The sequence below is a fragment of the Genypterus blacodes genome, unplaced genomic scaffold, assembly GCF_046128005.1.
Source record: "Genypterus blacodes isolate CSIRO-AG114 ecotype Tasmania unplaced genomic scaffold, CSIRO-AGI_Gbla_v1 ptg000131l_1, whole genome shotgun sequence".
Classification (NCBI taxonomy): domain Eukaryota; kingdom Metazoa; phylum Chordata; class Actinopteri; order Ophidiiformes; family Ophidiidae; genus Genypterus; species Genypterus blacodes.
In genome coordinates, this window is record NW_027466933.1 from 606340 (window position 1) to 620117 (window position 13778).

At 46.8% G+C, this 13778-nt stretch overlaps 1 protein-coding gene across 1 annotated transcript in view; it reads right to left on the reverse strand.

Moving 5' to 3' along the window:
- Positions 1–1171: 1171 nt before the first annotated feature.
- pex14 (peroxisomal biogenesis factor 14) overlaps positions 1172–13778 on the reverse strand; it is a 43246-nt gene continuing 30639 nt past the window's right edge. The window contains exons 7-9 of the mRNA XM_076163475.1: positions 11021–11118; positions 5171–5262; positions 1172–3720 (exon numbers count right to left, since the gene is read on the reverse strand). Of these exons, the coding sequence (XP_076019590.1) occupies positions 3222–3720; positions 5171–5262; positions 11021–11118 (689 nt within the window). The 3' untranslated portion in view covers positions 1172–3221. The remainder of the gene's footprint in view (positions 3721–5170; positions 5263–11020; positions 11119–13778) is intronic.

The following is a 13778-nucleotide window of genomic DNA, read 5'->3' on the forward strand; positions in this document are numbered from 1 at the left end:
ATAATCAATAATTAATCCTATATGCTGATGAAGTTTATTATGTTTGCTTTTGTAGCCACCAGCTGAGGAGTTGGTTGATCTCTGTGGGAATTTTTGAATCATTTAGGTTATTGGTGTTTATGTTTTGCTTGGTGCATCAAACTAAAAGAATTATTTATTATTTAATTTACAGTTCATTAAACAAAACATCTATTATAATTCTAATCTTTATTTTTCCACTGCTTGTTTTCTAATTTGAGGTTTTTCTACACTGCACTGCAGCTGAGTTGTGACCTTTGACCCTCAGCTTTCTGCCTATAAACGGCCCTGGAGCGTGTCTTGTGTAGATCCCAGAACACACAGTGACACGCCTGCTGATGGTGAAACTACACACCTGATCACGCTGAAGCACGACGGCTCACCTTTCCCCTCTGCTGTGACTCTGCCTGCCTGTCTCGCCTCGCTTTCATTTTCTGTGACTGACACACACACACACACACACACACACACACACACACACACACACACACACACACACACACACACACACACACACACACACACACACACACACACACACACACACACACACACACACACACACACACAGAGCTAAAGAAAGAAGTAGATTTTCCTTTAGCAGGTGTGTAATGTGTAACTGTGTCATCGACTCATTTCCAGAGTGAAAGCTGTCAAACAGAAGCAGAAGCTGAGAGCGTAACGCGTTCTTGCCCGGCTGCTCGTACTCGTACAGTGTGTGTGTGCGGCAACACCGCAGCCTAACACCATAAAGACTACGGGACACAAACGTTTGCTGGGTCTGTGCGGCGTTTCCGTCTCCTGATCCCATCTGTAGCCTTTATAATGTGCATAAAATTTGTTTTAATGTCAATCTCAGGTTTGCAACAGAAGGTTTTGAGTGGTTTGTTTTTGCAGAAATGCTGGACCCCGGCTGGCTGCACCTTTATGTCACTGGAGAAGGTAAACATGGGGGGAACGGGGTGGAATGTTTTCAAAGATTCACTAAAATCCTGAATGCAAACAGAAGGGGAGTTAGAATTTAACCAGAAAGGAGAGAAACGTCTGAAAAATAGAAAAGTTATCTGTCACACACACACACACACACAGACACAGACAGACACAGACACACAGACACACAGACACACACAATGACTCAAACACAATTCCAATGTGATTGTGATTTTCTTTTTAAACACACTTATAAATTAAACACTGCCATGTGATTGGCTGTGAGCAGCTGGGTTAGATTGATCATTTCCAGAACACTGAGCATGAAAAACAGCAAACATTAGTGAAACACAGGAAAACAAGCGAGTAAACACAGGAAATGAGCAAAAACATTTCATAATAACAGGATGTAGTTTTTAATTTCCAACTAGTCTGAAGTGAACATGAACATAACTCAATGAGATCAAACAAACAGATTACAAGTTTCTGCTGCACTTGTCTGAGCCGTGTCAGGATGAACACACTAACCAGGGACACACACACACACACACACACACACACAGACAGACACACACACACACACACACACAGAGGAGCCCAACGCTGAAAGTGAACAGGCTCAAAGGCATCAGTGACACTCCTGACCTCTTTGTTCTGCATGTCTCTCAGATTCACACAGAGGTTGAAGACATTGACAGGATTGCGTAACAGTGTGTGTTTCCCCTTAAAAGCACACAAATCAACAGAACTCATAGAATGTGTGGATGGGGAGCCTCTACCTTTCCTGTGCTCTTAAGGAAGACGACGCTGATGCTAGGCCCTGACTCGACACGGGCACGGCGGTGGGCGTGCGTGTGTGCGTGCGTGCGTGCGTCCCTTCTTCTCACTCAGCGTCTCTTCTCGTCAGCTGGAGACAAAGTGAGTAATTCAATAACTCAAGTATTCATTTATTACTTTCTTTTTCAATCACGGGGGCATTTTTCTTCAGCTTTCACTTCAGGCCCCTCCACCTCCACCCCGAGAGGAGAGAGGAGAGAGAGAAGTGACACAAGTTCCTGCGACTTCCACCGGGGCCGCTCGTCGTCTTACTGCGCTTTAATTACAAAATATCGGCGGCGTTTTCTGTAAAGATTACTCACTGTGGGAGGCCCTACGTAATTTGGGACCGGAGGGTTCGTCACGGAAAAATAATATAATGCAACAGAGCTTTCCGTATTAGATTTCCGCTTTTAGCCTGCTTGACATTTCAAGCCGCATGAACTAATACATCTGTTATTTGTTGATCATTTGATTATTAACATACTTCACAAACCAAATCAGCTGCCCTGCTGGAGACGCAGATTCAGCCGAGGAGAGGGAGAGAGAGACACGGTCTGGGTTTGCTCGCCTGCCACGCGCAGAAAAACACGCTCGGGCAAAAGATGCACACATTCAGCCCTCGCTTTGGAAAAAGAGAGAGAGAGAGAAAGAGAGAGAGGGAGAGAGAGAGAGAGAGAGAGAGAAGCAGGGGAAAAAACATTTATCTTCCCCGCCTTTGAGCGCATAAGCACTCTGACACCGCCGTGGAACAAAGCCCGTCATCACATTCTAATCTCGAATTTCAGGGCTTTTATTTCACCCAAATGCCACTCGGCTGGCCTTGTGAATTATTGACAGACTGACACCAATGCAAAAGGACACATAAAAGAGGCTAAAAGCTGCAGCCGGGGAAGAGCTTGTCCTCTCCTATTGCCGTCAACGCAGACAAACCTCCGCCGCTAATGCTCCTCTGGAAACCTCCGGCCGTAGCTTTGAGAGTCGAGGGCCGGCGTGAAACTCCTGACCTGAACCTGTAAGACACACGGAGGGGAGGGGAGGGTTCTGTGCAGCCGTACGTCTTTGGTCTGTATAGGAGCCTTGGTACAATTACAAGGACCCTAAGGCGTATAGGTGTGTGTGTAATCTCATCAAATCATGGAAATTAAAAGGAGTGAGACACGTATGGTTTATACTGCGTACAGTAATTTAGATTGGAAGGTTTGAATGCTCGCCGGGACGCACACTCATTTAGTTTGTGCGATAAAAGGAAACCCGAGGTGAGGCCCGAGATGTTTATCAGCTTTGCATCTTGTCACGCCCACGTCTGTTCCGCGTTTCGCTGGAGACGGAGAAGTTTGAGAGAGACGAACAGAAACCAACAGTGGAGATGTAATTGTGGACAAAAAACAGAAGTGGTAACGAGAACGAAACCGCCGGTGGAGTCGGCGTGCTGATCTGATCTGATCTGCCGGGGTCTAGTCCACCTCGCTCTCGTTGCTGGCACCCTCGGGCCGCCTCAGTTTGTCCACCTGCTCGTTAATCTGTCCGTCCCCCCCGCGTCTGTCCTCTGTCTGGATGCTTAGAACATCCTCCTCCTCCTCCTCTTCTTCCTCCTCCTCCTCCTCCACATGGCTAACGTCATCGTCGTCTTCCTCCTTCTTCTCCTCCTCCCCCTGCACTTCCATCCGGACCTGGTCCTTCAGGTCCAGGGCCGCCGCGGCCTCTGAGCCCACGGGGCCGCCGTCGTCGTCTCCGTTGACGATGTGGGCGCCGTCGGGCCCGCCCAGCGCGTCCTGGGGGCTGTGGTGGCCGTCCTTAACGGGCGAGCAGCTGGCCGACTCTTGGCTGACGGGGGAAATGTCGCTGCTGCTGTTGGTGTGGTTGCCGGACGGCGAGCCGGGGGCGCAGGGCGGCTTCAGAGGGATCTGCCACGCCGGGATCTTCAGCACGGAGGGAGTGGCGGGGAATTGCTTCCTGTGAGGGACGGAGAGAGAAAATGAGGCCTGACAGAACCTCATCAAAAATCTCATTGTGATCAAAACGTGTGAAAGAGGAAGGAAGTAAGCGGCCATTACTGAGCGCACCGCAACCGCAAAGTATCTACGGCGTTTTAAGCCGGGCGTCTTCTGAGCGCCGGTTCAAATTTTAGTATGCAGCCACACACAGAGCACCCTATGTACTGCTCATAATTACAGCAGAGAAAATGGCTTTTCCCCCCCGAAACAGCCAGATGTTCCACACACCTGCCACAGACGGCTGAGTCTTTCTTTCTTTTTTTTGATATTTTAATTACATCCACTGGAGCTTTTAAGATCAAAAAGACAAAGTTGCGTCTAAATAAGATCATCGCTTTGTGGCTGAAACACAGTTGTGCAGACGATTTGGATCATTTGAAAAGCAAAGGGGGGACGAGTTTGGAGACAGATGGTCGGCGTAGTGCTTTTATTTTTGCAATTTAAGCCTCAGCCGGAAAAAACTCATTGTGAGAGTCGGGGACAAAGTCAAGGAAGCAAATGACAAAAGGATTATTGCTGATTAGAATGTAGGAGAGGAACAAACGGCGCTCAACTCGACGGTTCTGAGGCAATTTTCATCCTGGGGCCGTTTTGTGATGTACACCGTTACTTCAAGCTTCATTATAGACACTGATACATAATCATGCATGCTAATGGGCCTGACTGAGCCGGGGCTGTGCCTGACTAGATTGGGCAATGCAGCTGAAAAGAATGAGGTGATTTCTAGCCGTATACAATGAGACCTTTTGACAGGAACGATACAAAAAAATCCCTCCACCTGTGTTAACGCGTGTCAGACGCCATCAGATTTGACTCCGACAGCACGAGAATCCGGCTGTAAACGTTACACGATCCCCACAAAATGCCCGGGTTTGATAAGGATTGGCTCCCTTGTCGCTCCGCCCGCGTTGTCTTTTAACATTTGTCCTTCATTTTGCGCTGATAAAAGATGCACGCTAGCAATTAGGCACACGTTTGCTTATCTTGCTTACCAATAAAGGCGTTAGAATAAAGAGGACCAGCTGATGCCTGCAAAATGCTAATTGGTGAGAGGCAAGTTAGGCGAAGTAAAAGAAATGTGTGTAATCAGTGTTATAACCGTGAGAGCCTGTAAGATTATGCTTAGAAAACATTAGAGATTAATGATTGTGCTTTAAGTGTGAGGGGCAATTTGGAGGAGCGATGTGATGTTACGAGGACGGCTCAAAATGTATTTTCATTTCAGGTGTAAATGGAATGAAATGTGAATGAAAGTGTGTGTGTGTGTGTGTGTGTGCTGGTGCAGGCTGTCACTGAAAGGTTTCACGAGTGGATTTAGGATCTCAAAAGTGTGGCCTCCGCCCACACACACCCACACACACACACACCTGCACTGTTTCATGTGACAGTGGGCTGGATAACTTTGTTACCTGCTGAGCAGTAAGCCCTTCAAAGAGGCGATTTCAGCCTTCAGCTCTCCCACTGTTTGGCTGTCCAGGATGCGGTTGGTTGCAGATGATGCCTTCAGGAGAGAATTTAAGAGACACGACAAAATAATGTCAGCACAGAGTCAATATACGTCTTTCAACTACGGCTCTGCGCCGACTCTCTGTAGGATGAAATCAGAACAAAAAAGCCTTTGTTGGGGGAAAAAAAGCAATAAGCTACAAGATAAACAAACAAGGCAAATGCAAATGCCACAGTCTGCTGTGTAATCAGGTCATCCATCACCATAACAACTTCACAACTGCCTACCTGGAAGCCTACCGCCAGTGAAGACAGGAAACAAAAAAGACACACACACACACAAACCCACTACAGTCACATTTATGACCAACGTGTGTGTGTGTGTGTGTGTGTATATGCTGGCCTTTTTACATAATTTTTCCATAATATCTATCAAAGATTATGGCAGGACACACGGTTTGGATAATGACTTTATCGCCAACAATGGGCACATTCAGCAGGGCAGATCACAGGTTAGCAGCTTGTTTTGTTCTTTTTGTCTTTTATCAACGGCAGGTGTTATCACAGATGTGAGATGCTACAGGGAACGATGGCTCATTTATTTGACTGGCAAATTGCTGCTGGAAAATCTGTTTCTGTAAAAAGTTTCTTCTTTTTTTGAGGCCGGGCGGTTTGGGCTGGCCGCACGCTCCTGAGTGTGTTTGTCCTTTCTGCCATTTAAGGCGGAAACGCGATTAAGCCGAGGGCACGGACCGGTAAAATGGCAGCATGCAGGCCAGGAAGCCACACTTTCGGGTTTCTTTGCGGCGGCTTGGCCTGCGTTTAGGTGCGTACCTGACGTTTAAGAACAGCCAATGCATTTCCTTAAACGCAGTGTAGTCAAAGTTCTAAAGTGCATGTAAATGTGCTGGAAGACGGCGGAAGCATTAAGGTGATGTTTAAATACACTGAAAAAACACAACCACGTCACAGTCAAATGTAAAGGAAAACAATAAATCTTCTGTAGCAACTCCCAAAAACAACCTGCTGGGACTTTAAGGGTGCGCGGCGAGCCGGGCCGGCGGCGGCGCTACGTTACGGCCCCTGAACTTCAGCGAGGAGGAAGACTGATGGGACCAGAGGGAGGAGAGGAAGAGGATGAGGGGGAAAAAGTGGGATAAAGGAAAAGTAAAAAGTGTAATTAAGACTCTCCTGACTCACCAGAGGCAGCTTGTTAGGAAGCGCAGACCCCCTATCGAGGGGAGAGGGATAAGTTGGACGCTATCTCTTGTAATTAAATCTAAGAGAAATTAATTGAATCACATCTGAAAGGGATCAGCCTCATTTACGGCAGAGGGAGGGAGGGAGCGAGGGAGGGAAGGGAGAGGAGGTAGAGGAGGAGACGTGACAGCAGATGAAGAAGGAAGAGATTTTTTCGGGTTGTTATCGCCTCCTAAACCTCTGCGATAAGGAGCAGCGTTTCAGAGGTGGTGCTTCTGGAGGGCCCGGTGAAGACGCTCTTATTACAGCCGTCACCTCATTAGAACCGTCTTAATCCTCCGCCTCCCCTGGGCGCTCGTATAATAAGGCCCCGATTCCACTTCCCTCTCGTTTTGCGTCGGAGAGAGAAAAAAAAACATGTAATTGCTGCGCGGGCCCGGAAAAAAGGCTGAAACGTGAGGATTTACTAAAGCTAGTGTCACAGAAAGCAAAACGGCAGCTTCAGGGGGAGAAGTCGTAACCCCGGGCGACGTACATTATGTGCATTACCTACAGAGCAACGCCGTGTAATAACTCGCATCAAAGCGCGTCACACGCCTGACTCCTGCTCTCAGGAAACAATTAAAATGGTGCACCGCTGCCAAAACTCCAGCTTTGACATGTCAGCACATTTATATGAACATTATGTAGAAAACTCTCTGGTTAAGTTTACTAATGCTTTCTAGTTGCTTGGGTGGAGGAAGAGGAGGGGGAGGAGGAGGAGGAGGGTGACATTAAAGGCCTCACCTGTGATCTCACACAAAGGCCATAAGCTGTGTGTGAGTTACTATAGCAACCTGATATTAAAATAACAAAGCAGGGCATTGATTTGACTACAAATCAATAAAATAAAAATAATTTCATCCAATTGTAATCAAATTCTGTCCATAAAGAGAACATTCAAATAGATTTAAAAGCTGATCTGGATAAACAAACTAACTAACATTTCAAGATAGAGCTTTGTAATAGTAGCTTTAATAATAATAAATGTATGTATGTGACTAATGAATAGTGTGTACTGTAAAGTGTGTATGAGAGCATGAAACTAATAGCTGATCCCCGTGCCGCCTGGTGCCGGCTCCATGTGTGTGTTTATCGTGTTAAACCGCAGTAATGACTCGTTTCCTAACCCATCTAAAAGCACATGAGCTAATACGTTTCGGGTGGTTGCCTGGGTGCGACGGGGTCGGCCCCCTTTGCGCTGCTTAACTAAGTGTTTCGAGGGAAAAGGGGAAAAAAAAAGGAGAGAAAAAACTATACATTACGAGGACGATCCACTCTGGCAGCACCCGAGGACGGCAACGCATCTGGCTAAATGAAGATAAATGCCTATGGACCATTAGCAACAAGATAAGATCCTTAACAAGCCTTGTTTAAGAGTGTCTGAAGGCAAATTAATTCACAGTTACTCTGCCGGCAGACTGTGTGTTTTCATGTAATGCATGTATATTTATGATGGAATTAGTTTCAGAAGGAAGTCCCCAGAGGAGTGTTTTTGAGTGGAAACACTGGTACGCGGCAATTGATTTTACTCTATTTATGCACTTTCCCCACTGGCAGTTCATCTCGCGCCGGCAGAGGAGGCGGGTTTGTAATCTTCTATGTAGTATCCACTAATAAAGAGAACTATCAGTGAGTTGAGACAGCAGTGCAAACACAGTTAACAAGCAGATTTGTAATGATAATGGAGCAGGAATAGACCCGGCTGTTTAACATTGCAGGATGAATCAGCCCGAGGCAAATCCATCCTGGAGTCGGGCGTTTAACACGCGATCATTAAAACGCCCTTAAAGCAGTCATGATAACGGAGCAGAATGGAGAAGGAAAAGAACCATCCCAGGCCCTGAAGTCTGCAAATGTGCAGAGTAAGCATGTGTGTGAGCCTGTGTGTGTGTGTGTGTGTGTGTGTGTGTGTGGACATGAGTCACTCTGCCTCGACTCAATCCCATAATGAGGTCCCCAGTTTGGGGACAGTATACGGGCTCTCCGCAATTCCGTGGTTTCCAGACGACGAGAAATGTTTACTTAGCAGCTGAGGAAACAGAAGTCTCCATGTGTTTCGGGTTAAAGTCACATTTCCGCGTTGAGAGGTATAATTGCCGAGCGCGGCGCTTTTGGAGCGGTGCGGTGAGGCAAACCCCGAAAGCCTCCAACGGTGAATGATAAGTAGCTTGCCGGCTCCAACATGTGTTTCTCATCACGCAACCCGGACCTGAAAACAATTTCCCAATTTCCCCTCGTGGCCTGAGACAACAGAGCGCCTTGTGCCGACTCACGGGTAAAATTTAAGATCAACGCCGTAGCTATAAAGAGGAATTTATGATTTGTTTAATGGGTGTTTTGATGTGAAGTATACTTTTTATATACACTACCGCTGTCCAACAAGGCACTCATAGAAAATGAAGTGGACACTTTTCGGTCCAATCTGTGTTTTGGGGCTGATTAATAAAACGGCAAACATCCCTCATCCCTCAATACGGTCCAGGGAACTTATTGTTTAAAGTGAACAGACGGACATAAAGCTGCGCGTCTGGGCTCCTGATGTTAAGGTTTATAGACGTGGGTTGTAGCCGCAGTCAGATTGAGAGATTTTGGCCTTAAATCTTTGATAGTCTGAAGTGACGACCCCGGGATTTCATTGCTATTCTCTCATGATCGTCCTCTCTGATCTACGACAGAACAAAATCAAACAGTCTGTCGGAGCTTTTTGTCTTCTTTATGCGATTCCCCAGGAGTCTGAACCTGTTCACTGTCCTATAACGAGTCACAGACCTTTAAAGGACACGCCCAAAACGACGACACGCAGTGGCAGACGCAAACCCAACAGTGTGTGTTCACTGTAATAACACCAATTTATCAATATAAAGAATACATCTGCTATACCTCTTAGGAGAGTACATAATAATAGAGAACAGTTCTCCTCAAAACCCACAAAACACACACACACACAACTGGTGTGGGGGCGAGCGCTGCTTTAACGCCGCGCCGTGCCGTCACAGAAGAACGCAAAACATCACAAAATGAGCAAGGAGTCCGTTTCTGATGAACCTCATTCAGGGAAGAGATTGAGATTTTTCTCCCCTCCCTCCTTTGTGCTGAAGCAGATGTGTCCGCATATGTTTCCCCCCAATATCCAGATGCTATAGTCAAACATCCATGTGCTTAACAAGCTGCGGACATAAAACATTGTCTAAAGATCGTCTCTTCCAACGCAGCTTTTTAGGACCCGGGCGATCATAAAGCGATTTACGAGCGGCGTTATAAAAAAAGCCAGCAACATTTCATCCTCATTCATAAGTTTCTTTAAAACAATCACTCAGACTAATTCACCCAAACACGTATAATTCTCAGCAGATTATGAACAAGGCCTATAAAAATCAAGGTAGACAATATGGCTAAAGATTATGATCCCACGATGGGATGCGCCAGAGTTTTTTTCCGCAGCTTACTCTTTGATGATATATAATAAGGCCGTCCATCTAAGGTGGTTACGACTCGCAGCAGCAGAGCTTTTAGTACACAGAGGCCTGGGGAAACCTTGTAGTCTCCTTTACTTTTACTGAGCTGTTGCGTAATTCCAGAGTTACTACCTGCGCGGCTTCCATCAAAACATCAATCACAGTGTGACTGACGTTAAAGCTGCGACCCATAACCCTCAGCGTGTTCACAACACAGTGCGGATAATGGAGCTTTTTTTTTTCTTCTTGGTGCTTGTGTGAAGTCTTTTCTCCCACTGACCAGGTAACAAGCGCACCAATGGGGTTTGTTTCCTGAAGCGATTAAGCACTTAAGCCTGAGCACACACACAGAACCAGGTTTGTGATAAAAAACAAGAGGGAAAAAAACCCCAACAATGATTAATGGGACTTCCAGAAGGTAGAAGGTAGTTACTATCCTTACCCAGAGACTGTACCTCCACGGGGGCATGAATTAGCCCCACAGGTCATTTTGGACGAGGCTGCTAGCACCAACCATGAATTAAGATTTTGGTAAGGATAAGGTTTTGCGATAAAATTGAGAAATACACGTTTTCGCAGTTAGTCGCCGTTTTCCGCCTGCTAGACAAAGGCATACTGAACAATCTTCACTGTGATGGTTCCAGGTTTATTACTGTGTATCCTGGGGAAAAACAATGTATTCTATGTGATGCTGACTGGCGGAATAAGCTCAGAAGAAGCACAAATGTAAAAGCAGTATTATTTCTTTTTTTCTCTGGGCTTAAGTGCTTATTGTTGGTGGTATTATTGTGGTTGTCAATGTTGTTATTACTATTATTAACTGAGCAGTAAGGACCCTAAAAAGAGCCCTCCACAGCAGTGTGAAGAGCTCCTCCAATCACTGCAACTGTGCCCCGTTCCAGCTGTAAGTGTTTCACAATGTGACTCAGTGCCAACATTCGGTTTATACCCATTAAAACCAATGAAATCATCAAATGAGCGGGAAAAAAAGGCTTTGTTTTACAGGCAGAACCTCAGAGTTTTAACGACGACCACAGACGTGTTGAGCAAATGGCCAGGCTGCGGCGGTTTAAGGCGACGGGCGCTAAGCCGTTGATGAGGTGGTGCAGTAGCTACCTCTGCCGTCACCAGCTCCCGCGTCAGATCCTGGACTTTCTGCTGCTGCTGGACCAGGAGCTCCTGAACGGCTGCCAGGGTCTGCTGCAGCTGACTGACTGTGACACAAAGAGAACACAACAACAACAACATCACGGCCAATTCAGCAAAGTGGAAAATTAAGGAAGCGGGGGGGAAGATTTTGTCAAAAGGTGGACGTTTTGTCATTTTCTGCCGTGCGACTGAAACACATGGGACTCGACCGGTGTCACCGATCAAAGCCGCCCTGTAAGAATCGCAATCAAAGCTAATAAGCAGTAACTTTAGTCTTGGCGTTTGGGTCCGAGGCGTTGGGGGGTGGCGGCTGGGATGGTGATATTAATCTCCAGTGTCTGAACTTAAATCAAATAACAGTCTCTAACCTTCCATTACCCACCCAGACACTGGCTTCTAATGCATCTTAAATCCTCAAACGATCAACAAAGGAAAAAACAAGGCTCTCATTTGGGAGGAGGCTGCCAGACAAAATGTCCCCCCTAATCCTAATAAATATTGTTCTTTTTCCATTGACTTTGAAGATTGAATTAGTTCAAGTGTTGGTGTTGGACGAGGGTATATGATTTCAAATAACACCAGGCACAGTTTGTTGCCCCCTGCTTCCAGTCACGCGTGTATTACCAAACAATGCATTAAGTTTCCCTCAGCTGATTATATTACAGAAAACCAATAAACATTCATATAAATCATGGGCGTGTAAAGTGTTAAATCAAGCCTAATAGGATTAACATCAACAGATATTGTGGCGGGTCCACTGCTGAGGTTGTCAGGCCAATGGTTAAAAGCCTGAGCTGCAGCCGGCTGGACGGGATGTAAAGAACCCTCCTCTCACATTAACCCGGAGCGGCACAAAGCACACAGCCCGGTGTGAAGGGTGTTTCTATTTAAAAGCCAACAACAAGACAAAATATTTGATCTTTTCAAAGACGCTAATATCTTAGCGACACCTGTGTTTAAATGGGTGGAGCTGTATCAATACGGGTGGGGTGCTGAGACATTTGATCTATGCACGCGTGCAGGATCTAGAGGAATATGAGTTTGAGCACGAATGTTGGTTGGAGTGAGAGAGAAAGAGAGAGAGACACAGGGAGAGGAGAAGAAAAAAAGCTTCAATGCAAACAGTTTGGAGTTTGTCCTCCGAATTGTGAACAACCTCTGTGATGACGGCAATAAAACTAAAAGCCCTCAGCCGTTCCTGCTTGGAAAGGTGTTGCTAAAAAGGGCGTGTGTGTGTGTGTGTGTGTGTGTGTGTGTGTGCTCTAAACCCAGAGCTGCGCTGTCTCCGGGGGTGATTCCACCGCACCACAAAACAGCTTATCCAGATGTGTGCGTCAATTTGCCAGCCAGTAACTCCGTACTTACCAAATTACCACTGGCACCCGTTTTTCAGTTTGGCCAAATGGTTCACAGCCCAAATTTGTTCTGGTCCGTCCATAAAAGTTACTGTTCTGTACTGAGAGAAATGCATAACTTCTTATCCTCTTACCCCCGATATGAAGCCAGCGATAATGAGGTCAGCGTGTTTGGCCAGCTATGAATCAGGAGACTTTGTTACTGAGATGTGTGTGCATGTGTGTGTGTGTGAGAACAAATCTGAGACAAGCTGATGTGTGACGCCTACAGCTGCTGTGAGAAGGGAACACATTTGTGTATTCCGAGTAAATTATTCAGTAAATACCTCTATATAATGCACACTACATGTGTCCGGGCCTGTCTCTAGTCTGTAACGGCCAGCTGGTCACCAATATGGCTCCCGCCCGACAAAGAGCGCCCAAACAGCCGCACAATTCCATTACAGCCCGGGTGCGCTGAAGTAGTTCCAAGATCCATTCATTAATTGTCTGTGTGAAGTTGTAGGCAAATCATAATGGGAGTCAAGGCCCCGAGTCTCGAGCAAAGGGGGCTGGCGAGAGAGAGGGACTAATGTAGTCCCCATTCAAAAGGATACATCACCTCATTGCGCCTGGCACTAGAGAAATACATGAACTTTAACAAAAGGGGGTTCAAGCAATTGGCAGCGGCGAGGCAGTTGGTCGCTATTACTCAGTGTGGCGATGAGAGGGGGAGCGAGAGAGAGAGAGAGAGAGAGGGAGAGAGAGAGAGAGAGAGACAAAGGGAGAGCAGGGGGAGAAAACTCTCAGTGTAATTGCAACCCCTCTCCCCAACTGTTAACTACAACAGTCATTAACTACAATAGCAGCTTGGCTACCGCAGTCATAGCAAATTAGTTCCCCACGCTGGCTGAAGAAAAGGCCCCGTGTTTTTCTTCCGCCGGAGTCTCTCTCTCTCTCTCTCTCTTGCTCACTCGCTCCCTCTCTCGGTGGCTCTCCCAGGTCCTCGCTCGGCTGTGAAATCCTCCCTTTACCGACAAACAAAACAGGGTTGTCTGCTGGCCAAACGCCAGCAAAGGGACGAGTAGAGCGAGAGAGCAGGCAGTGAAATGGCCACAGGAAATGTGTTTGCATAGTTGGGAGAAAACGACCATAAAAGTGCATATATTTGTTAATCAGATTCAGGGCAGGCCGCGCCTTCGCACGCCAACCCCGGCAGGACGGCGCAGCGTCCACCTACCTGCCTCACCCGGGGCAGGAAACAATAGCGTGGGGTGTGACCGGATTAAATGATAGCAGCCGTACTTTCATTCATGCTGGTCCCGTGACAGGAAGTGTGAACGCAGACGCTTTAATTTGCTTTCATTTGGAGATGAAGGAGAGGGGGGCCG